This window comes from Pongo abelii, chromosome 8 (assembly GCF_028885655.2).
Source record: "Pongo abelii isolate AG06213 chromosome 8, NHGRI_mPonAbe1-v2.0_pri, whole genome shotgun sequence".
NCBI classification, from domain to species: Eukaryota; Metazoa; Chordata; class Mammalia; order Primates; family Hominidae; genus Pongo; species Pongo abelii.
The window spans coordinates 129,559,919-129,582,890 of NC_071993.2; the positions used below are offsets into that span (position 1 = coordinate 129,559,919).

The following is a 22,972-nucleotide window of genomic DNA, read 5'->3' on the forward strand; positions in this document are numbered from 1 at the left end:
CGGGCATCCCTTTCTGTGCTTCTGCCCAAATCTGAAACTCCCCTTTTCTTGGGACCCACGACTGGGGCCAGCCTGCCTGGGGAGGGAATCCCAGCTGCAGAAAGTCAGGACAGTGTGCGTGTAAACATGTTAATAGAAAGCAGCTTTGAGGGCAAACTAGTTCAGCTTCAGTTACAAACTCTTTCCAAATGTGTTTAACATGAGCCACTGGCTGTGTGCAGCATATGTCAAGCTTTCATCCAATGGTGGCATTTTGTCCCTGCAGGGTTTTTTTTTCCTAAGCAGTTTGGGGCAGGGGTGGGGACAGGGAGAGAGAAAAGTAAAAGAGAGCAGTTTGGTTTCTTCAGGCTGGAGTACAAGGCAGAGGTAATGGGATATATTGAAGAAGGTAGGAGGGAAAGTTACTTTAGCTACAGCTATTTGTCCAGCTGTGCTGATTAAGAAACTTGGAGAAAAGCATCTTTGGAATCATGTCCTTCCCATCTTATATACAGCCTTTGCAGATTTCCTGCTGTTCTGAGAGAGATCTGAACTCCTTACCAGGACCTTGAGGGTCCCACCTGATTGGGCACCCCTCCCTCTCTCTGCCCGTCCTCCCCTTCCCCTCCTCCCCTCCTTTCTCCACCCCCACTGCTCGGCTCAGACACCCCTTCCTTGGTTGCTTCCCACAGGCCAGGGCTGTCCCCTGGGGCCTTGGCTGTTCCCCTCCCAGGAGCGCCCCTCTCCAGCTCCTCATGCAGCCAACCTTCCCGTCCTTCAGGCTTCTGATTAAATTCTGCCTTAGACATCTCTCCCCACCCAGCTGTGTGAGGTAGCGCCCCATGCCCCAGTCCCCTCAACCCCACTGCCTCACTTTGGGGACACATCACCCCAGGGACAACTGCATTCCACTCTTGGTTTTTCCCTCCTCGTCTATTTATCACAATTTAGAGTCGCCTCACTGATTTGTCAAATGAAGTTCATCTCTGCAGCTGGACTGCGGGGTTGGGGGCACATCCGGCTGGTCAGTCCTCAGGTAGGAGGTGCTTGGCAACCTTGTTCCGAGTAGGACGTTCACACTTGTCTGCCCCGGAGGAAGCAAGGGCACCCGCCACGTGGATGGAATTGAGGGGAAGGCACCCGGGGCTCCCGCATCGAGCTTCCCTCCTATATTCAATGAGGAAATGACACTGCAGCAGGCTGGCTGCAGACGCCCCTGCCTCCCCGCTTTGCCTGCCTGGAGTTTGATGGACATGTGGTCCTGTCAGGGCTACAGCAGGTCTATGGTCTTTGGTAACGGAAAGCACTGGTGAAACAGTGAGCTTTCCTGTGAGTGCTTTTCCCTGACGCCAACAACCAGGTAAATATTTGGAAACAGCCTTGTTGAGGCTTGTGAGGTGGTTTTCCTCCCTCCCCTGTAGGCCTGCGCCACCCCCACAACCCCCTGGCCACCTTCGGGCCAGATGGCGCCCACAGACCTGTTTGAAGTGGCCAGAGAGGGAGCCCTCTGGGCGCTGGGGCCACTGTGTTTGCAGAGGGTCCTCTTACTGCTGAGGTGGCTGGTGCAGTGAGAAGGAAGGCCGACACCCCTGATCCTCATCAAGTTCAGAGGGGGGTCACTGCGGGTGAGGGGCCTGGGGCCTTGTACATGTCCTGGGAGCTGCTGAGCAGGCCACTCTTCTCCAGGCCACCAGAACTTGGCCCTGCACATGGCGAATCTTCCCTGAGTCAGCTGAGTGAGGGGGTTCACGCAGCCCCCCAGGACGTGGCGGTGGCTGGGGAGTGGAGTGGGGTGGTGCTTGCTGTGACTCACGCCGGTTCTCCTCAGGCAACCTGACGGTCAGATGCGCTGACTCAGTGGCCTGAGCTCGTCCAAAAGCGAATCAGAGAACGCAGAGCCTGGGCTCACCCGCTGCCCTCTTCTGGAGTCATCTGTCACTCATCCTCACGAAGGAAGCGCCTGGGAGCCTGGAATGCACATCGCACTGCCCCAGCTCCCCTCTTTTTTCTGTGTTTTTCCATTTTGGATTCTTTCCCCCCACTCCTTCTGTACTGGGCATTTTGTGGTCTCTTCTTTTTCTCTGAGAACTCTGAGGGCTACCATTGCATTTGCTAGTGACCCCACAGACGCTGTTGACGTTATAAGGCTTCTATTACCGTATTGATTTTTACCATTTTTAGGGGGACAGGAATCAATATTTCATGAGGGAATGTGAAGCCAGACAGTGAAGTAGAAGCTGGCTTTTATTTTGTGCCAGGCTTTGTCCAGAGGCGGGTGGGGACGTGGCTTCTAAGCTCTTGATTGCAGCTCCTTCTGGCATGGGAAACATTTCAGTTCCCCAAACTCTCAGAACTGGATCCCCTGTGTGTTCTCTGGCCCAGATTCAAGAACTTAGTTGATTGTCAAGGAAATTCTTTGGCTATATTTTTCTCTTAATATGGTAATGCCTTTTTTCACTCTGGCACTCTCTTTTCAGGGAATTGGATTAAGACTATTATTTATGGTTCTGACAAAGCAGTTCCCAAGTTGTTGGGACTGGATTTGTTTAGGAATGTCTCCTGTCCTCTTCATTGAGGGGGGAATACAAATTGCTTCCATTTGACAGTTTATCAAGTGGGTGACAGAGTGTTAGAGTCCAGGGTTGGCCAACTACAGCCAGTAGTCCAAAGCTGGCCCTCTATCTGTTGTTGTAAATAAAGTTTTATTGGGACATGGTCATGCTCACTTATTTAGGTAGAGTGTATGGCTGCTTTCACTCTGCATCAGCAGAGTTAAATAGTTGGGATGAAGACCACATGGCCCGTGAAGCCAAAAATATTTGCTTCCTGGCCCTTTACAGGAAAAAAATTGCCAGCCCCAGTGGTAGGCAATTAACACCTTGTCCTAGAGGAGCTGAAAGTGGCTGGAGGCAGGAATGCTCATAAGAACCAAGTGAAGAGAAGCACTAGGTGGCCGAGGGGAGCAGGAAGAGAAGCTGATTTTGTTTGCCCTTTCTTTTGCCAGAGTTTGTGCTTTTTTTTTGCAGAGATGAAGATTTGGTCTTGCTGCAATAAGCAGAGGGAGGCCTTATTTTTGTCCATTTCTCTGACATTGGTAGAAAGGAGTTTGTCAGAATTCCAAGCTATTTGGCAATTATCCAATTTTGAGATCCTAATGGATCTTTCGAGGTCTAGTTTGTTCATTCTTTTAGTGCTTCCTTGTTAATTCCCTGATTTTATAAATGTGTGTTGAACATCTGTCTTGGCCAAATACTTATTAGGTGCTGAGGATGCAGCAACAGTGGGCAAAGCCATGGGGCTTAAGATCTAGTGTGGGAAATGGGTGAAGTAAAGTAAATATGGTGATAAGTACAGTGCATGAAGCAAACAGGTGAAGGGGTAGAAGGTATCGGGCTGCAAAGACAGTAGATAGTGTAGGCAGGGAATCTTATCTGAGGGGGTGACATCTAAGCTGAGATGGAAAGGACGGTGAGAGCCAGCCAAGGAAACAAGTTGGGTGACAAGAGTTGCAGGTGGAGTTGCTTAATTTCCCACTTCTGCTCAGCCTGCAGAACCTGGATCTTGGACTAATTGCAAACTGTCATTTCCTCATGAGTTTATTAGAACCCTCCAGAACAAGTTTCTGGTTAGCTAGTTTCTCTGTGTGTTGTCTCATTTCTTGTTGGTTCTGGTTCTTTGGGGTTCCTACACATACTCTGGAAAGCTCCAATGTCTTAAGTAGTCAGTCTCCCAAGAGTCTGAAAGCACAAAGATTCACAATGATACGATCACCTCTCAATCATAGCAGCGTTGATGCAGTTCCGTAGCTGGTTTCCTAAAGCCATCCAGATCTCTTTCTGTGGCAAGAGAGAAATAAGACTTTCTGGTGAATTGAGGACTAATTATCCTAATAAACATGCGAATTAACAGTTCCTTTGGTTAAACAAAGCACCAGAGTCTGATAATGGGAACATGTGACTCATGGTATTTCCCTCTTTGCTTTATCTACCAGGCAGCTCACAGAAACCACTGGCCTTCCCTGTGTTCCCATTTTATGTCATAAATATATATTTAATTAACTTATTATAAAAGGCTCTTTGTCATTGAGCATATCAAATTATTCTTATATAGAAGAGGTTATACATGTTTTAAACATTTAAAAATAAATCTGAAAAGAATGCTACCTCCTGGGCAACTTCCCTGCATATGGGGCTCAAAGAAGCTCTATGTGGTTATGGGTAATGAGGAGCCAGAGTGCCTTCAGTGCAGTTCAGCAGATGCTGAGAGGCTGCTGTGTGCTGGACGCTGAGCCCACCAAACAGAGTAGGACTGAGCCCCTGTCCACCGTGACAGCTGGGAGATACAAGCTGTTCCCTTTGCCTCCCTGAGTCCTGAGCTTTATAGCCTATAGACAGCTGAAAAGCAGGCTGCATCAGTTACCCAGTCAGTTACCCAGACCCAAATGTCAGGCCTTGGCTAACCCCAGTTATTACCTAATTTTAAGATCCTAATGGATGTTTTAAGACCTAGCTGGTTCATTCTTTCATTTATTTACTTATTCATTGATTTTGTAAATATTTATGGAGCATCTGCCATGGCCACATGCTGTTGTAGCAGCATCAGCCACTCTGAAGTTGGTGGATGAAAGGGGACGGATCAAAGGGGCTGATACGTGGAGGAGACACAAGTTAGACTTGACCAAGACAATATTATTCCTCCTCTGGATGCCACGAATATATACAGTCATTAGCTGTTGGGCCCCCATGTAGCACTATTGACATTTTGTGGTTTAAACACCGAAGAGTAAGGCAATATTGGAAATGGCAAACATCTGATATAGTGTAAAGGAGACTAAATATTTTGGTGGTGTTCATAAACACCGAGGAGGAAAGTCTTTTCATTTTTTTCATTTGTGTGCTCTCTCTCTCTCTCTGTTTTTGCACACTGTCCTCTGTTCTCTTTCTCCTTCTCTTTTTCCCTTTTTCTCCCTTCATCTCCCCATTTATCTGATCTCTCCCACCTGAACCCCTTCTACCCTGCTGCCCTCCCATCCATCCTACCTTCCCTACTCCCCTCCCTAGACAGTAGTAATCACATGTCAGTTGGAGAAACATGATGGCGACTTGGTCACACCGTTCTTCTCAGTCTGTTTATGTCGGTGATCTCAGTGCCCATCCGGCAGATCCTTCCTGCCCTGGCTCTTCTTCTGCTCACTGCAACCACCCTTGACTTTGTGATCACTGATAACCTTCACCTTCTCTAATCTGAATCCCAAGCTTCTCACTCCTGGTCCACCACCTCCCATCCTCGTCCGTTCTGAACCCTGAACGGAAGCTGAATGGAACCCTGAATGGAAGGGTTCTGAAGCTGTTGAGAACCCTGAACGGAAGTTGAATGGAACCCTGAACGGAAGGGTTCTGAAGCTGTTGAGAACCCTGAACGGAAGTTGAATGGAACCCTGAACGGAAGGGTTCTGAAGCTGTTGAGAACCCTGAACGGAAGTTGAATGGAACCCTGAACGGAAGGGTTCTGAAGCTGTTGAGAACCCTGAACGGAAGTTGAATGGAACCCTGAATGGAAGGGTTCTGAAGCTGTTGAGAACCCTGAACGGAAGTTGAATGGAACCCTGAACGGAAGGGTTCTGAAGCTGTTGAGAACCCTGAACGGAAGTTGAATGGAACCCTGAACAGAAGGGTTCTGAAGCTGTTGAGAACCCTGAACGGAAGTTGAATGGAACCCTGAACGGAAGGGTTCTGAAGCTGTTGAGAACCCTGAACGGAAGTTGAATGGAACCCTGAACGGAAGGGTTCTGAAGCTGTTGAGAACCCTGAACGGAAGTTGAATGGAATCCTGAAAGGAAGGGTTCTGAAGCTCTTCAGAACCCTGAATGGAAGCTGAAATATCAATGGGTCATTGCTTTTCACAATCTCTGTGAAAGATTACTGGCCAAGCCAGCATCTGGAGAATTCCTGGTCCACCGCCTCTCCGTCTGGAGAAGCTGGAAGAGCCAGCTGCATGGGCATGTGACCCGTGTACTCACAGGCCCTGTGCCCTGAGCTCGCTGTTTTAATTTTATCTTTGAATTTGTATTTTTGTGAATAAAGCCCTATGAGCTAATGGAGCATGCTCAGGGAACTTGGGGCTTTAGCTCAGGCTGGATTCCTCCTACTGCCTTCCCACTCCCTGGTCCCCTGAGACCTCCAGCCCCACCTGACATTCCCTTCCCTGTCTCTATGCAGGGGTCATTGCTACCCTCCATCCCTGGAAGGGGTGTAGGCACAGGGCAGTTCTAGGTTCCAGCCTGGGCACCGCATAACATCTTGGTGGTACAGGGCTCAGGCTGATGATGCCGTGGTTGTTCTGTGGGCTACTGGGCAGGGCCAACCCACTCCTACCCTGATCCAGGTATCTAATGTACCCGACACAGAAGCGGCTGTGTCCTTGGGGTCATCCATTATCTATGTGTTCAAGGAGCGGGCCCCTAGGGAAGATGCTTGGCTCGACTTCCCCACCCCCAGCCAGGGCACAATCCGAGGTCCAGGGGCTGGTGGGCGCAATGTCAAGTCATGAGGACCTCCGGTGTGTGCACTCACTGTCCCATAAATAACCACAGTAATAACAAGCAAATCAAAAACATTGTGATAGGTCGAGAGAGACAGCATGTGGAAGAAAGGAAAAAGCTTTCTATTTTAGTACCTTTAACAGTGCTTTCTGTATGCTTTATGAACAAGGAGCCTGCATTTGCATTTTGCACTGGTCCTGCCAGTGCAAAATTTTGCTAATTTTGTAGCTGGTCCTGCCCCCTAGTAGCCCAAGTCAGCAAATCTTTGGTTCATCTGAGTCCACAGTCCACTGACCCGCCCTTTTTCACAGTTCCTCCCCTGCCCATGTGCTCACTTCCCTCCTTACCCAGCTTGGCTCACTCCCTCAAGCAAGTCTTTGGGTGCTGACCTCCCCCCTAAACAACCCTTCTGTGGCCTGGTTTGATTTTCCTTAGGAGGCGTGCAAGTTCTATGGCACTGTTTCTTGCTGGGTATGGAGGATGTGCTATTTTGTCCACTGCATATTTTTTAAAGAAAATGAAAGGTTAGCATAACTGTTTCCAGAAGGCACATTGAATCACTCACTTGAGTCCCAGCCAATTGCTGCAATGTTAGCCTTTGAAGCAAACTGGAACCAACACAGGACCAGCCTGGAAGTCCCAGCCTCAGGAAACGATGCAGTGGATTCTGCAGATTCAGCAACAAAAATATTTTTGTAACTCAGAAGCACTTAGTAATTTTCAAAGGAGAGAAAGAAGTAATTGACTTGGCTTATTAGGTTGAAAAAGAGTTGCCAACTTTTTCTTTGGTTTTGGTGTTATTGGTTTTTTTAATTTTTCTTGTCTGCAAGCTTCAGGGAATGAGATTGAATGAGCACTCAAGTGCTACTAGGCAGAACCCTGAATGGAAGGAAGCTGAAATACCGATGGGTTATTGCTTTTCACAGTCATCTATGAAAGATTACTGGCCAAGCCAGCATCTGGAGAATTCTAGGAATCCCCCCTCCTCTTGCAGTGGTATAAGTTTGTGGGGATCATCTGACCCCATTGGGGAGTTGTATGAAAAAAGGGATTTATTAGGGACCCTGTTGCCTCTTTGGATCTTACCCATTTAACTATTGTCTGCTAATGGATTTTTTGGAAAGCAACCAGGTTTTCCGTAAAGAATAGCTAATTGTCAGAGCTGAGATGACCATTGGAGATCACTGGGCTCAACTCCCTAATTTTAGAGGTGGTAAAACCGCAACCCAGAGAAGCTAATCGAGTGGTCCAAGGTCGTAGACTGAGTTCATATAGGACCAAGACCCAGGCCAGATGTCCTGCTGTCTGGGACAGTGTTCTCCCAGCATACATGGAGCCTGAGGGGGTAATGTGTGTGCGTGTGTGTGCATGTACGCATATACACATAGGTGTTTTGCCTAAGTTTTCACTTTTGCCCCACCTTGGTTGATCTTGGAGAATGAGCCCGAGGCGCGCTGTCAGCCTGGGGGCCTCATTCAGCACAGGCCCAACTTTTCTGCCCTGGGGGAGTTCCAGCAGTTATGGTTCATCTGTGGTTCAGTTATGGAACTCACACCACACGTAGTGCCCCCAAAGCCGAGGCTGCGTGCACAGACCTCCCCTCCCTTCCTGTGGTGGGCCCCTGCTTGGGTTCTTCCTAAACTTCCCCTTTGCCCTGCTCTGTGTTATACCCACCCTGGTCCCCTGTCCCTGTGGAGTGATCCGGGGCACAAGGGCAGCTGTTTCCCTGCTGGCCTCTGTGTGCCCTGAGCATCTGGGAGGTGGGGAGCGGGCTGGTGAGAAGAACACCTGGAGTGGAGGTTGGGGTCAGGGAGGGTCCCAGTCCCGGTACCACCCCCACCTGCTGTGGGACCTGCAGTCCCCTCATCAGCAGAATGGCTGTGAAGCCATCCTGCCCGTCCACAGGGTGGTGGGTCGTGAAGGCTGCATACCTGGCAGAGCGGGAGAAGCTCTGGGAAGATGATGGACACGCGCCCTAGGAGTGGTTTCCCTGCCTTGCCCAGACTCTGCTCCCATCACCTGAATCTGCCTGTCACCACCACGGAACTGCTGTGACCATTGCTTTCCTCTTAAGCAGATTAGCAGACATCTCCTGCTCCACCCCGCCAAACAAACAAACAAGCAAGCAAACAAACAAAAACATGCATGAAGGAGTGTGGACTTATAGAGTCTTTTCTAAACATTGTTAAGTGCTGGTGTCAGGATCTTCTCTTAAAATGAACCATATTCCCCAGGCTTTGGATGACACTCATGGTTGCCCACCCTCCAACTTCCATCCCTGCTGGCAGAGCCTTGGGTTTGTTTAATTCCACCCCTGACCCCACCGCATTCCTGACTCAGGCAAATCCGTAGGGTCCAGTGCAGTCAGGGGGGCCACGTTCCCTCCTCCAGCGGGTGCTGAGGTCGCTGCTTGATTGGATACTGCTGATGACCTACGAGGAGGAGGGTGCCAGGGCACTTTTGGGACTTTGCTCTTCTGAAGAGGTGCTTCCACAGCACAGTCATGGACACAGTTACATCTTGATGTGATGTCTGGAATGGTGGTGGCCATCTTGTGGCTGTGAGAACAGGCTGAGGTTGATTGGTTGTAGGGAAGGAAGGAGCCTTGTTCTTGATGCTGTCTGTGAGCCTTCGAATTATCACCCTGGCACCACCCAGCCCTTGGACAGATGTCTACTCTACATACTGCATTTGGAGTTTTTTTTTTTTTTGTCACTTGCAGTTGAAAACACCCTAAGTGATACACACAAACTATTTTTAGTGCTGGTCTGTGTTTGGCCCTTATGGAAGACTCTGGGCTGAGCTGCCCATGGTGAGGGAGGTGGACTTCGTGTCTTCTTACTGCTCTGTGTCCTGGTGGCTTGTTTGTGTCTCTGCCCATGAGACAAAAGCCGAGAGGGCGAGGGCGGATTTTCTTAATCGTATGTTCCCTGCACCAAGCATGTAGGAGACACTCACTGAATGGTCGTTGAGAGAGTTCTCTTTCACGGAGGCAGTGCTTTGTGAAATGATGCTGCCAGGCCTGCTTGTTGTTTGTCTGTTGGTTGTAATCTGCATGAATGCTAAGAGCCCTCTTTAATCATGCTGTGGACCAGCCTCTTCCAAGGTGTAGCATTGCTCCCACTACCTGGTCAGCATCCTGCCTATGGCTAGGACTCTGTAATTTACATAGATACGGTGGGGAGACCTGGAGCCCATGGCCAGGATTCTGACACCCTCAGTGGAGCTGTTTCTACATCTACCTGGGTGGCTGTCTAGGACATTAGAGGATTCGTGTCTTCCTAAAGTCCCTCTGTTGAGAGACTTCTGGCTCTGTTAAGAGGACACAATTTAGCATTGTGAGTCCCTGCAGGCTGGCGGCCAGTGGGCGTTTTTCTTCTAGATGCCCCTTCTCTTCTTCTGGCCTCCCAGGCTCCCTGCTCCTGAGATTGTGAGAACTGACCTGTGCTGGGCTCACTGCAGAAAGACTGTGGTCCCCAAAGGTCTTGCGCCAAACTTGAGCTACAAGCTCTTTTAGGGGGACCTGAGGTCTCCGCCTGGGCTCTGTGAGAGCAGCTGTGGATTGTTTCTGCCCCGTCACTGCTGTCATGCCCACACTTCACTTGCATTTTCTTTTCCCCCCAGCAGTGTGAGGATCTGGCATGAGGAGTGGGACTCGCGTGCCCTCTTTTTTCTCCTTTTCCCCTTGGCCTTTTCATCTGTCAGTGGGGGCCAGATGTTTGCCGCGTTTACTTCTAGGCTCACTGTGGGGCTCCGGGGAGATGGTGAAGTGGCCAAGGAGAGGAGCTGCCACCTTCAAGACGGCCTGTGGCTGGTGCTGCTTTAAAGGGAGACTCAGAGGTGCTTTGCTGTGGGTGGCGTGGGAACCAGCCTGGGGACAGCAGTGCAGAGGCCTTGGACTCAGAGTGTGTGGGCTCCACGGGGCTTCACAGCACCTGTGGCTGTGCACTTCCAGCCGTATCTGTGCTCTGCATCTCTTCCACATTCCCCCGTGGAGCTGATGTCTAGACAGCTATGGAATTAAATGCTCAATTACTGAGTAGGAATTTGGCCAGCAGAGGTATAGCTGCTGAGCAGACAGACTCGAGGTGAGGCTCATGGCTGAGAACAGGCCCCATCTGGCTTTGGAATGAGCTGAGGGGCCCGATGCTCCTGCAGCCAGTGGGTCCTCTGGGGAGCTGGGGCAGTGACCCCCAAAAGGCGGTTTGACCTCATGGAGAGCCATAAATCTGGCCTGGTCAACATCTCTGCAACACATCATTCCCTTGCAAAGATTTCTGCCTGTGATCGGAATTCTGGGTGAACATGTACTGGGCATGTGGGTCTGACAGCTGGGAAACCTGTTCTCTTGTTTAGCCAGGCTGCCCATCAGCTGTGAGAAGTGCCCCCATCTCTGAGCCTCAGTTTCCACATCTTTAAAATGGGGGAAATATATAGCTCAACTCCTAAGGGTGCCATGAGAGTACTTTGTCACCTGCCAGGCAAAGGTTCATTCCTTTCACAGAAATCCAGGGTTTACAACGTGAGACCCCTCCCGACTCTGCCGCATGTATCTGCTTGCCTTTTTCTGTCTTAGGGTTGCCCTTCGTGAGCTAGGAAACGTCTGAGTGGATAAAAACATAAACGAGATGATCACTGGTGGTGCCCACTGGTGCAGCCTTTGCCTAACTAAATGGCCACTTACGTAGCCACATTTCCTCGTCTGTGTTCAGGTGAGGACTGGTTCCTGGGGAGACTGCCTGGGTTCACATCATGGGTGTCCATCTTGTCGAAGCCCATGTGGTCACCCAAGTGTGACTGAGCCAGGCTTGCCCACGGGGTGCTCTGGGCCCCATTTTCGGCAGCAGGCAGCATCCCCTGGAGGCCTGGCCCTCCCCGGGAGCATGGGGAGTAGCGCCTATGGGCAAGCAGCCTGCAGACTCCATCCCTGCCCAGGGGCTCCCCCGCCCCAGCCTCACAGCTTCTCCGAAAGTGTTTGTCTCCTTGCTGCATCCTCTAGGCCTGAGCTCAGACAGTGGAAAAGAAGAGCTGGAAGGAGAGTTGCCTTTCAGTCTCTCTGCTTTCTGAGGTCTCCTGAGACATAGAGCCTGGGCCTGCCTCCCTTTCTAGGAGGCGCCAAGGGGTGGTAAGGATAGGGGATGAGTGAGATGTGAATTAGGATCCCCACAGCAAGCCCTGCCTCATAACTTTCTGATGGGTTTTCAATGTGTGGTGAAGCAGACGCCTGCTGGGCCCCCTTCCTGAGTTGAGTTTGACCTCCTGCCTCCTGTCTGTCTCCTTGGGCAGCCAGGTCACCCCGCTTCAGCAACCTGTGCCACCCTGTCCCTTTACCTGTCCCAAGCCCAGCCCCGAAGGCCTCAAAGGCCTGGTCTTCCAGCCAGTCCAGGGCCTGAAGGGATGGCAGTGTCCCTGGTGGACCTCCCCCGGCGTGGCCTAGTGCACATCCCAGCCCTGCCTCCTGCCCCGCCTGCACGCCATGAGTGCTGAAGTCATGCCTGGCAGGGGCTACTGGCCCAGGCCCAGAGTAAACACGCTGCGCTGAGCTCGCTGGTGTGCTGCTGGTTGCTGATGAGCTTGAGGAGTGTGGGAAGTGAGCGTGGGGCTGAGTAGGGATGCTGCAGGCCTGCACCTCCCTGCAGCTGCCCTGCACGCTGCAATCTCAGGCAGCCCCACAGGGAAAGGGTCACCCACTCTCAGGGCAGACCTTTACCGTGGCTGGGTGACACGGGCTGGCTGTGGAAAGGTGATTGGTGGTTCCCGCTGTTGGATTTGCACAGGCCCAGATGCTCACAGCAAAACCAACACCTAGATGATGCTTACAGGAGCCAGAGGGTATTCAAAGAGCTGTTCAGATCTTAGGTTGCTTCATTCTCACAGTGGACCATTGAGGTAGCTGTACGTTAGTCCCATTTTCCAGATGAGAGAACTGAGGACCTGAGTGGTCATAAGCTCAGGCCCTGATCTAAATCACGCAGCCTGGCCCCAGGTGTGTGCTCTTGACCATGGACAGTGCTCTCCTGGTCCTCTTGGTATTTGTGATCTGAGGGACCTTTCTCCTCCTCAGTCTCATATAGTCAGTTTTAGGTCTTGGACTCTGTCTTCATATCCCTTTCTCCCTCCGTGAGCTTTCTCACCCAGCACCTTCCTTATTTGGTGTGTGTTGGGGGATATTTGTGGCGTGGCGTGGCACTGTGTAGTGGACGAGAGAGTCTGTTTTTCCGGTCCCAGTCCCAGATTTCAATCCCTGCTCTGTCTCAAGTCACCCAGACTCTTGGAGCCTCAGTTTCCTCATCTGTTGAATGGGCATGGTGGTCACCCCACCTCATCAGCTAGTGTCTGCTCCATCCCTGGTGGAGGAGATGACTCAAGTAACCCCGGGGTTCCACCTGCCCCACCCCACTGGTCCCCTGGCTCTTTCTTTGTTGAGATAGACAAATGTGAGGCTCTGGAGTTGCAGTTCCCACGAGGGCTGGGGTGGCTCTCTGCTTTCTGGGCCTGGTCCATGTTATTCAGGGCAGCTGCTCGTTCTAAGTGAATAAAGGCTAAAGGAACTCGGGAGGTCTGCTCGGCTCCGAGGAAAGCAGAGAGGGAAGGGGCCCCGATGCCTTCCCTGATAGAGCTAGGGAGGCCCTTATGTGGTTCCCCCCAGCTCCTTGGCCTGGGTGAACCTGGAGCTGGCTTCCGTTCCATTTTGTTGTGCAGAGTTGTTTGGGACTCCTGGCTTTGCCTGGCCTTTGTGGGACACTGGAGATCAGGGCTTCTGGAGTTGGCCAATTAGCCCGCCAGACCAGGGAGCACAGTGGCTGACGGAGGGCCGTTTCAGGAGAGGAGAGACAGCCCACCTATTGGGTTTTGCTGTCTTGGGTCCTGGAGGCCTTGCTATCCCCATGCTCCATCCCCCTGACCAGCGTGGGCCTGTACTCAGCATAGGCGAGCACCCGAGTCAGTGCAATTCCTGCCCGCAGAGCACCCCAAATATTCCAGGCCTCAGGACGGATGTGTACATGATGAGTCGGGGCAGGTTTCACCGCCTGTAGCTTGGGATCCTTCCCTGGGGCTTGGTTCTCTAGGGCTGCCCCAGGCAGTCTCACCCCAAACCCTAAATTCATGTTGTCTTCCTCTGTCTCTTGGCCTCAAGGTTTCAGAGTGAGTCTGTGCTGATAGCTTCAAGATGTGATGAGACCCCGACTTGGCCTCCAGTTACCTCCCCACGGTTTCCTTGGTGTGTGTGTGGCTTCCGTGTTCAATGACTCCCGCACAGCTTGCAATGTGTGAATTACGGGTGGGAGGGAAATCCAGTCCTGCCCGCAGCAAAGGGATGTTAGTCGTGAGCTCAGTTCCCCACCGGGCCTGGTGTTTCCAAATGGCCTGTCACTGTCCCTGCTTGGTTTTCCATGGTATCTGTGCCTTTACCCATTTGGTTAAATTAAACCAACTCAGCAACGCCAGCCATTGTGGTTTCAGGGCAAGCTGCCTGTCCTGCTGCTTGGCCGCTCCTCAGAGCTGCGGCCGGGAGAGTTCGTGGTCGCCATCGGAAGCCCGTTTTCCCTTCAAAACACAGTCACCACTGGGATCGTGAGCACCACCCAGCGAGGTGGCAAAGAGCTGGGGCTCCGGAACTCAGACATGGACTACATCCAGACCGACGCCATCATCAACGTGAGCCTCTGTCCCTCTGCGGGTGGGGATTGGGGCAGGGTTTTACCAGGGGACAGGAGTCAGCATAGGTCTCAGCCCCTGACTTTCTTGTAGTCTGTGTGAAGGGATGGAACTAGACCAAGCCATGTGGATTCTAGTGCCAGCAGCGGGGCAGGGGTCACACGGCAGGGACAGTGACACTGGAGCAGGTGGACAGCCAGCCTCCTCCCAGGAGGAAGAAGTTGTGTTGGGTGCTTTAGGGTGATTGCAGTTGGCTTCTGGGCTTCAGAGAGAAAATCTCCCTGTTTATGCCACCTCTAAAACTTTCTGAAAATTGTTAAGGTCATTTTTTTCCGGCAAAATATTAGTTTAATGGGAATGAATCTCAGAGAAGAATCATGCCCCCCACTCTAGGCACCATGCTCAGGAAACGGCCAGGCAGGGACATAGATTGGACCATGTTATGACACAATTTGTAACCTTTTCATTTCTGTTTAATTGCAGTATGGAAACTCGGGAGGCCCGTTAGTAAACCTGGTAAGGTCTTTTAAACCTATGTTATGTCGTTTGTTTCTAATCTATGTACACGCTGTTTTTTTGTTTGTTTTTGAGGCAGGGGTTCTTTTCAAACATAAGCTTGCCAAAGCGTGTTATCAAATTCCTTTAAAATGGCTCTGTAAATGTACTGCATGCTTGCAAATGACCCTACGGATCTTTTCTGGAAAGAGTAAGGCAGGCTGGAGGTGAGAGTTGGAAATGTTATGCCAGAGAACACACTTGTGTCTCAGAGTTACAGGTAAACGCCGTGAAATTCAGGGCCAATGCAGGAGTAAGGTGAAGGTCACCAAAAGTGCTGGCCAGTCACCGAAAGCGCCTCCTCCAAATTAAATCTCCTGGGCTGCTGAAGGAGCTGACTGGGCTCATACACATTTTCTCTTGGCCAGGAATCCTCCCTTAAGGCCTGGCTGGAATGAGGAGGAGTTACCCACCCACAAAGATATCACTCAAGTCTACCCTTAAATACTTGAGCAGAAAAAGTGAAGCCTTAGAACACAGACCATCAGAGCTAGAGGGCAGCTCCAGGGCCATTTATAGAGGGGAGCTCTGGGGCCATTTACAGAGGGGAGCTCCGGGGCCATTTATAGAGGGCAGCTCTGGGGCCATTTATAGAGGGCAGCTCTGGGGCCGTTTATAGCGGGCAGCTCCGGGGCCATTTATAGGCGCCGTCTTTAGCAAGGCCCAGTGTGATGGCACCTCCTAGATGGTGTCTTGGCATCAGGTACTGACATCTCAGCACTCATGGGTAGTGTGCATAGAGTGATGTATCCCCGCTTGGCAGCTTTCCCTTCCCAGCAGAGGGGCAGCTGTGCTCCCAGCTCTGTCCTCTGCCTCCCCGCGCAGCACCATGGGGATGGAGTGGAGATGGCTTTGCTGGTAATGAAGCATGACAGCCCTAAGCTCTAGGGTTGTTTCCCCCTGAAGTCAGCAGAGTCATCTTAAGATCATTAGACATGGGAGAAGCAGGAAGGTGTGGGCAGCCACCTAAAGGACTTTGAGCCTTTGGAAACATATTCCTTGTGAAACAGGAGCAAATACTTGCGCATTTTGAAACTATCTGTGCTTACCGTGAGGTGAGCACCCAGTGCCGACCTGGAGTGTGTGCGATTCTTCCACAGCTGCGCATGGCTCACGCTGCCTGGGTGTCCTGATGCCTCTCTCCCTGCTGCCATGGGGATCCTCTCCTTGCATCTCCCCACTTCAATCTCTGAAATAGCTCAGGGACTTCTTTCATGCATATTCTCTTTGGGTGTGTACCTGCCGGTAAAGCTTCACGATTCTGTAAGCCGTGTCCTTCTTGCTTTTCAGGACGGTGAAGTGATTGGAATTAACACTTTGAAAGTGACAGCTGGAATCTCCTTTGCAATCCCATCTGATAAGATTAAAAAGTTCCTCACGGAGTCCCATGACCGACAGGCCAAAGGTAGGCGAGGCCCACACAGCCCTGGGGACTCCAGAGATTGGGCCTGAAGCTCAGCTGCCCTTTGGGACTTGGGGAAGGGAAAAGCGGCAGCCCCTAGGACTAGCCAAGCCGTCTCCCATCCAGAAGTGAACAGGAATGCACATTACTAAATCCCTCATAGAAGGTCACAGACATTTCGCCTTTTTTCTCCTCTGATCATGGCAATGTCACTTGAGTCAGTCTAATATGTACCAGGCATGATCCTAGGTGACTTCTGTACATCATTTCGTTTTATTTATGTATGTCACTTAATTCTTTTGCCCTATCAGTTAGGAATTACTAGTCCCATTTTGCTGATGAGAAAACAGGTTCAGGGAGATCATTCTACAAACGTTTATTGCCCCATCTGCACTAAGTCAAGCAGGGAGCTTGGCAGTGGACAGCTCAACTGGGGCCTGGGGCTCAACTGGGGCCTTTGCCGGTGTGACTTTTATGTTCTGTTGGGGGATGGGAAGGCTGACAGTAAATAATCAAACACATAAGATACTATTAGTGCTCCCAAGAAAATGGATCAGGGTGGCTGGCAAGGGAGCGACTGGAGGGGCAGCTGGTGGAGATGGTGTGGCCAGGAAATGCCTTCCAAGCTGAGGTCTGAGTGAGGAGGAACCAGCGGGCAGGGATGTCGGGGGAACACTCCAGAAGGAAAGACAGAGGACTCAGCATGAGTGAGCACAAGGCCCGTGAAGTGGCCTGAGGGCCGGAGCACAGTGACAGCATGGAGTTCCCCAGGGTGGAAAGCTGGCCAAGGCAGGGCGAGCAGGCTCACAGCAGGCCATGGTGAGGGGCCTGGGTTGCATCCTAACGACATTTAAGAACAGGGAAGTTCATGATCTGATTGATGTCACTGAAAGGACACTCTGATGGCTGCGGGGAGTCTGCTGAAGCAGTTGCTGGAAGTTGGGGACCGGTTAAGGGGCTCTCCCAGTCATCTGGATGAGACATGCTGGGGGCTCAGACAAGGGTGGTGGCAGTGGAGGTGGGACAGAGGAGTCACATTCCAGATATATATGGGGGGTAGAGCAAGCTTGGGGAAGGGCCAGCTGTCAGGATGCAGCCATGAGGAATTAAGGGTCATGCCCAGGTACCTGATCATTAATTGAAACAATGGGACTTTCCCAGGGTCCCCCAGAGGGGAGGGGTCCAGACCAGGATTTGAGCCGCAACCTCAGTGTACCCTTCTGTGGCCCTTCCTGCAACCTGGGGGATTGGGCCCCCGGCCCCTGGTGTCCCCAGCACACCCACCAACTGGGGCTGACCTTCTGCTGTCCCTTTGTTGTCTCACCAGGAAAAGCCATTACCAAGAAGAAGTATATTGGTATCCGAATGATGTCACTCACGTCCAGGTGGGTAAACAGGATGCGTGTCTGTGTCTTAAATTTTAATAAACCTGAACTTCAGAAGGTGCTCACGGGCACCCCTGAAAGAGAAACCTTATGCTGCCTTAAGACATCTCAGTTTCTGCTTATAATGAAGTAGCATCGGGAAAGAGGACAGGTCATTAGCCTTGGCCCCTTTGTTTGGTTTTAGCCTGTGTTTTTGCATTCTGAGCTGGTTTTCTTCATTGGCAGCAGGCCCTCCGGTGTAGAAGGTTCTGCCCTCCTCTTTGAAGGCAGGCCTGAACAGTGTGTGTGTGGTGGGGCTGTTGATTCACTCTGGCTCACGTCTTCCTTACCCCACATTCTATCGAAACCCACATTCCAGGAGGGCCCCAAGCCCCTCCTGCAGCTCTAGGCACTCTGCTTTCGTTGCTCTGCAGCTCGTGGGCTGCGGATCCAGGAATGCCAGGGCAGGCCCAGCGCAGGGAAGTGAATGACTGATGTGCTTGTTTTCCCCGAGCTGGCGGAATTGTGGCCTGTGGTTGGCAGGCTCATGGCATCCTGGTGTTCTAACCTGGATCAAAAATTCTGGTGTAATCTCATGAGTCCTGGTAGTAGATTTACCTGGCATGGCTAAAACTGTCAGAGGTAAAGTAGGTAAAGACTAGAATATAGTTACAGATAGATGAATGTGTTCATTACTATGATGAATTACTGATTCACTCACTGTAAAAGTATTAATATATTTTGATACACGTTGTGAATAGTGGTCCCTTTCTCAGCACTCCAGAAGATGGAGCCTCTTGTCAAGGTTAAAATGTCCCCTCAGTTGTTTGCCTTTGGACTAGGAGGTGTAGGGAAAGATGGTAGGCCCTTGGCGCCCAGCTTCCTGGGTTCCTGTCCCTGCTCTGATACTTCCTGCCTTGTGACCTTGGGAATGATATGACCCCTGAGTGCCTCAGTTTCCTCCTCTTCAGGATGGGGATGACAGCGCAGGTGCTTCTGGTGTGTGGCCAGGCTCGGATCAGGGAGTGGTGGCAGGGGTCACCAGCCACAGTGATGCCAGCCACTATGTATCACATGTACTGGGCCAGGTGCCTTACTGGGATGACCTCATCTGATCCTCACAACTCATGTTGTAGGGTACTGTTATTATCCCCATTTTGCAGGTGAGGAAATGAAGGCACAGAGAAGTTAAGCAACTGTCCGAGGTCACACAGCTAGCAAATGGCAGAGCTAGGGCTGCAAACCAGGCCAACCACTGTACTTTACTGACTCCTTAGTAATAGCTACTATTAATTAAGAAATAATAACAATGATGATGGCTGGGTGCGGTGGCTCACATCTGTAATCTGAGCACTTTGGGAGGCCAAGGCGGGCAGATCACTTGAGGCCAGGAGTTCGAGAGCAGCCTGGCCAATTTGTGAAACCCTGTTTCTACTAAAAATATAAAAAATTAGCCGGGCTTGGTGGCAGGCACCTGTAATCCCAGCTACTCGGGTGGCTGAGGCAGGAGAATTGCTTGAACCCGGGAAATGGAGGTTGCGGTGAACTGAGACTGCACCATTGCACTCCAGCCTGGGCGATAGAGCAAGACTCTGTCTCAAAAAAAAAAAAAAAAAAAAAAGAAAAAGAAAAAAAGAAATAATAGTAATGATGAAAGCACTTTCCTTGCTGTTACCAAGTAAATCTTTCTTTGACTCTGGTAGACAGGCAATTTTAAAATAGGATCAGAACTCCTGGAGGAATTTTACATTAGACCCAGGGAGAAGACGGGAACTGGTGAGAGCTGAGTTTTGCCTGGGGAAGGCCTGGTGTTGCTTCACACTAACACGGGTGCTTTTTCTCTGGAGCAGCAAAGCCAAAGAGCTGAAGGACCGGCACCGGGACTTCCCAGACGTGATCTCAGGAGCGTATATAATTGAAGTAATTCCTGATACCCCAGCAGAAGCGTGAGTTAGAGTCATTTTCTCTTTTCCCAATATTCTTGTTGTTCCTGTGGGGGTAGCAGGAAGAGGGAGCGCTGTTCCTTTTCTACTGGCTCAGATGATTGTGTTGATCCTTGACAGACGTGGTCGGACGTTGCTGGTCATTCCTGCTGGCTGGGCCTTCTGACCCGGTTCAGCTCGGGACTCATCCATAGGAGAGTGCCTTCTGTCTTCAGAAGTCCTCACTCCACAAGGACCCTCCAGATGGACAGAGCAGTAGCAGACTCATAATGAGTCTCTGGAATGGCCTGGGCTGGCCAGAGAGAGGGTTTCAGGAACAGTGTCCCCAAACCCTCACGTGGTGGTCCTTTTCTAGGCTTTGGGACCCTTCTCCTCCTGGAGTCTTCCAGATTGTCTCTGACAGGCCCATACCAGAAAAATAACCCAAGTGATATCAGAGTAACATGACAAGAAGTAGTTCAACCATCCTTCAGGGTTTGTTACCTGTATTGGCGGAATATCCAGAGAAAAGTGCTGGAGAGGGACCAGCAAATGTGCCCTGGGGGCTGGATCTGGCCCACTGCCTGCTTTTATATGGAGCTGTGGGCTAAGAATAGTTTTTGCATTTTATTTTTATTTTTACTTATTTTTTATTTTCATAGGTTTTTGGGGGAACAGGTGGTATTTGGTTACATGAGTAAATTCTTTGGTGGTGATTTGTGAGGTTTTGGTGCACCCATCACCCGAGCAGTGTACACTGAACCCAATTTGTAGTCTTTTATCCCTCATCCCTGTCCCAGCCTTTACCCTTGAGTCCCCAGAGTCCATTGTATCATTCTTATGCCTTTGTGTCCTTGTAGCTTAGCTCCCACTTATGAGTGAGAACATTTAAATGGTTGAAAAAATCCTGAAATAAGAATAGTATTTTGTGACATGTTAAATTTGTATGAAATTCAAATTTCAGTGTCCACTGAAATTTGGTTTATGACATCTATGGTGGCTTTTGTGCTGGAACAGCAGAGTTGAGTAGCTTCAACAGAGACCATATGTACTGCAAAGCCTAAAATATTTCCTATGGAGCCCTTTACAGAAAAAGTTTGCAGACCCTTGTGCTAGCCCATGAAGGACCATGACAGCGTTTTGACGCTGAGCTATATAAGAGCTACAGTTATAGTGGCAACTACACAAAGGAAGTGCCTCTTAACAGAAGCATTCCGCCCACCCCTGTAGGAACTGCATTCTGAGTTGCAATACCCATTATAAGCAAGTTGGCCAGATAGTGGCCAACTATCTGGCAGATATCTGGCCAACTACATGGCAGATAGTACCTGGTACATCTTTCCCCACTTTGGGGTCAATCTTGACCTTTGATCTCCCTGGGGTCATAAGGCCACACAAGTGTTAGTAGGTATTTCTACAGTGGACACAATGGATGATTTAGCCTAAAAATCTCAAAAGGAGCCCAGCATCATGGCACATGCATGTAATCCCAGCTACTCAGGAGGCTGAAGCAGAAGGATCCCTTGAGCCCAGGAGTTCGAGACTAGCTTGGGCAACAATTGAGACCCCATCTCAAAAAATAAAAATTAAAAAAAGTGGGGAAAAACGAACATTATTAAAAAAAAAAACCTTAAAAAGTAAACCAATCTACTGATGGTTTATTTTTTATTTTATTTTATTTTTTTTGAGATGGAATCCCACTCTGTCGCCCAGGCTGGAGTGCAGTGGCACAGTCTTGGCTCACTGCAACCTCCACCTCCTGGGTTCAAGTGAATCTCTTGCCTCAGTCTCTGAGTAGCTGGGATTACAGGTGCCCACCACCAAACCTGGCTCTTTTTTTTTTTTTTGTAATTTTAGTAGAGACGGGGCTTCACCATGTTGGCCAGGCTGGTCTTGAACTCCTAACCTCAGGTGTTCCACCTGCCTCAGCCTCCCAAAGTGCTGGGATTACAGGCATGAGCCACTGTGCCTGACCCACTGATGGTTTGAATTATTCTAAGTTCACCACCATCCAATCCTGTTTGCTCTGGGCTTTTAGGTTCTAAACTGTGCCTCTGTCCATGTAAAGTCAGACCAGGAGGAATGGAAACATGAAACATTGCCATTGTGTTTCCCTGTGTGTTGCAGTGGTGGTCTCAAGGAAAACGACGTCATAATCAGCATCAATGGACAGTCCGTGGTCTCCGCCAATGATGTCAGTGACGTCATTAAAAGGGAAAGCACCCTGAACATGGTGGTCCGCAGGGGTAATGAAGACATCATGATCACAGTGATTCCTGAAGAAATTGACCCATAGGCAGAGGCATGAGCTGGACTTCATGTTTCCCTCAAAGACTCTCCCGTGGATGACGGATGAGGACTCTGGGCTGCTGGAATAGGACTCTCAAGACTTTTGACCGTCATTTTGTTTGTTCAGTGGAGACTCCCTCGCCAACAGAATCCTCCTTGATAGTTTGCAGGCAAAACAAGTGTAATGTTGCAGATCCGCAGGCAGAAGCTCTGCCCTTCTGTATCCTATGTATGCAGTGTGCTTTTTCTTGCCAGCTTGGGCCATTCTTGCTTAGACAGTCAGCATTTGTCTCCTCCTTTAACTGAGTCATCATCTTAGTCCAACTAATGCAGTCGATACAATGCGTAGATAGAAGAAGCCCCACGGGAGCCAGGATGGGACTGGTCATGTTTGTGCTTTTCTCCAAGTCAGCACCCAAAGGTCAATGCACAGAGACCCCGGGTGGGTGAGCGCCGGCTTCTGAAATGGCCAAAGTTGCCTCTTTTAGGAATCTCTTTGGAACTGGGAGCACGATGACTCTTGAGTTTGAGCTATTAAAGTACTTCTTACACATTGCTTTCTGTAGTGCTTATTTTCCTTTCCCAAGAGCAGCTCATTGCAGTCTTTTTGGAATGATTCTAATGTCAGTGGGCTCCTCATTAGACTGCATTGTCCACGCAGGTTTGAGCTCTTAGTCTTATGAGTTATTTCAAAATCATCCCATGGGATTTACTAGGGTTAAGAACAACTCTGCTCGGACACCCTGGCTTTATGAAGCGGGACTTGAGGACAGTTGCACTCGCATCCGGAGCTTGTCAAATGAAAGAGAGTCTGTTGACCTCATACAGCATGCAATTAGTCAACAAAGATTTTCTGGGTCTCTGCTCTGTGCCAGGCATTGTAAGTGTGTGGTCAGTGAGAGCAGGAAAGACGCAGGCTCTCCCTCTGTAGAGCTTCAGTTCAGAAGCCAAGTCTCTTTCTGAAAGGGAGACAGCTCAGGAGACCAGGATGCAACCCCAGAATGGGCCCAGAATGCACACGGCTGCAGCTGACCTCATTTGCCCTAGGTTGTGAAATGAGAACTAGGCCTTAAGCCTTGGTGAGTTTAGAGGAGGACTCCCCTTGACGTGCCCTCAAACAGGTGCAGCTAGAAGCAGCCGCAGGCACCTTTATCTCCATGAAAGCTTTCCAAAAGTTTGGGAGGCTGACCCAAGAGGACTTGCACAGTTTTAGCTTGGAAGTTTGCACAGACCTATGTCCCTGTGGGGAGCATACACCAGA

At 50.4% G+C, this 22,972-nt stretch overlaps 1 protein-coding gene across 1 annotated transcript in view; it reads left to right on the forward strand.

Annotated features, from left to right (window-relative positions):
* Positions 1 to 22,267, forward strand: part of HTRA1 (HtrA serine peptidase 1) — a 54,831-nt gene extending 32,564 nt beyond the window's left edge. Inside the window, exons 4-9 of the mRNA XM_002821221.5 lie at positions 13,985 to 14,179; positions 14,663 to 14,695; positions 16,025 to 16,139; positions 17,464 to 17,521; positions 19,351 to 19,446; positions 21,550 to 22,267. Coding sequence (XP_002821267.3) covers positions 13,985 to 14,179; positions 14,663 to 14,695; positions 16,025 to 16,139; positions 17,464 to 17,521; positions 19,351 to 19,446; positions 21,550 to 21,718 — 666 coding nt within the window. The 3' untranslated portion in view covers positions 21,719 to 22,267. The remainder of the gene's footprint in view (positions 1 to 13,984; positions 14,180 to 14,662; positions 14,696 to 16,024; positions 16,140 to 17,463; positions 17,522 to 19,350; positions 19,447 to 21,549) is intronic.
* The last annotated feature ends 705 nt before the right edge of the window (positions 22,268 to 22,972 follow it).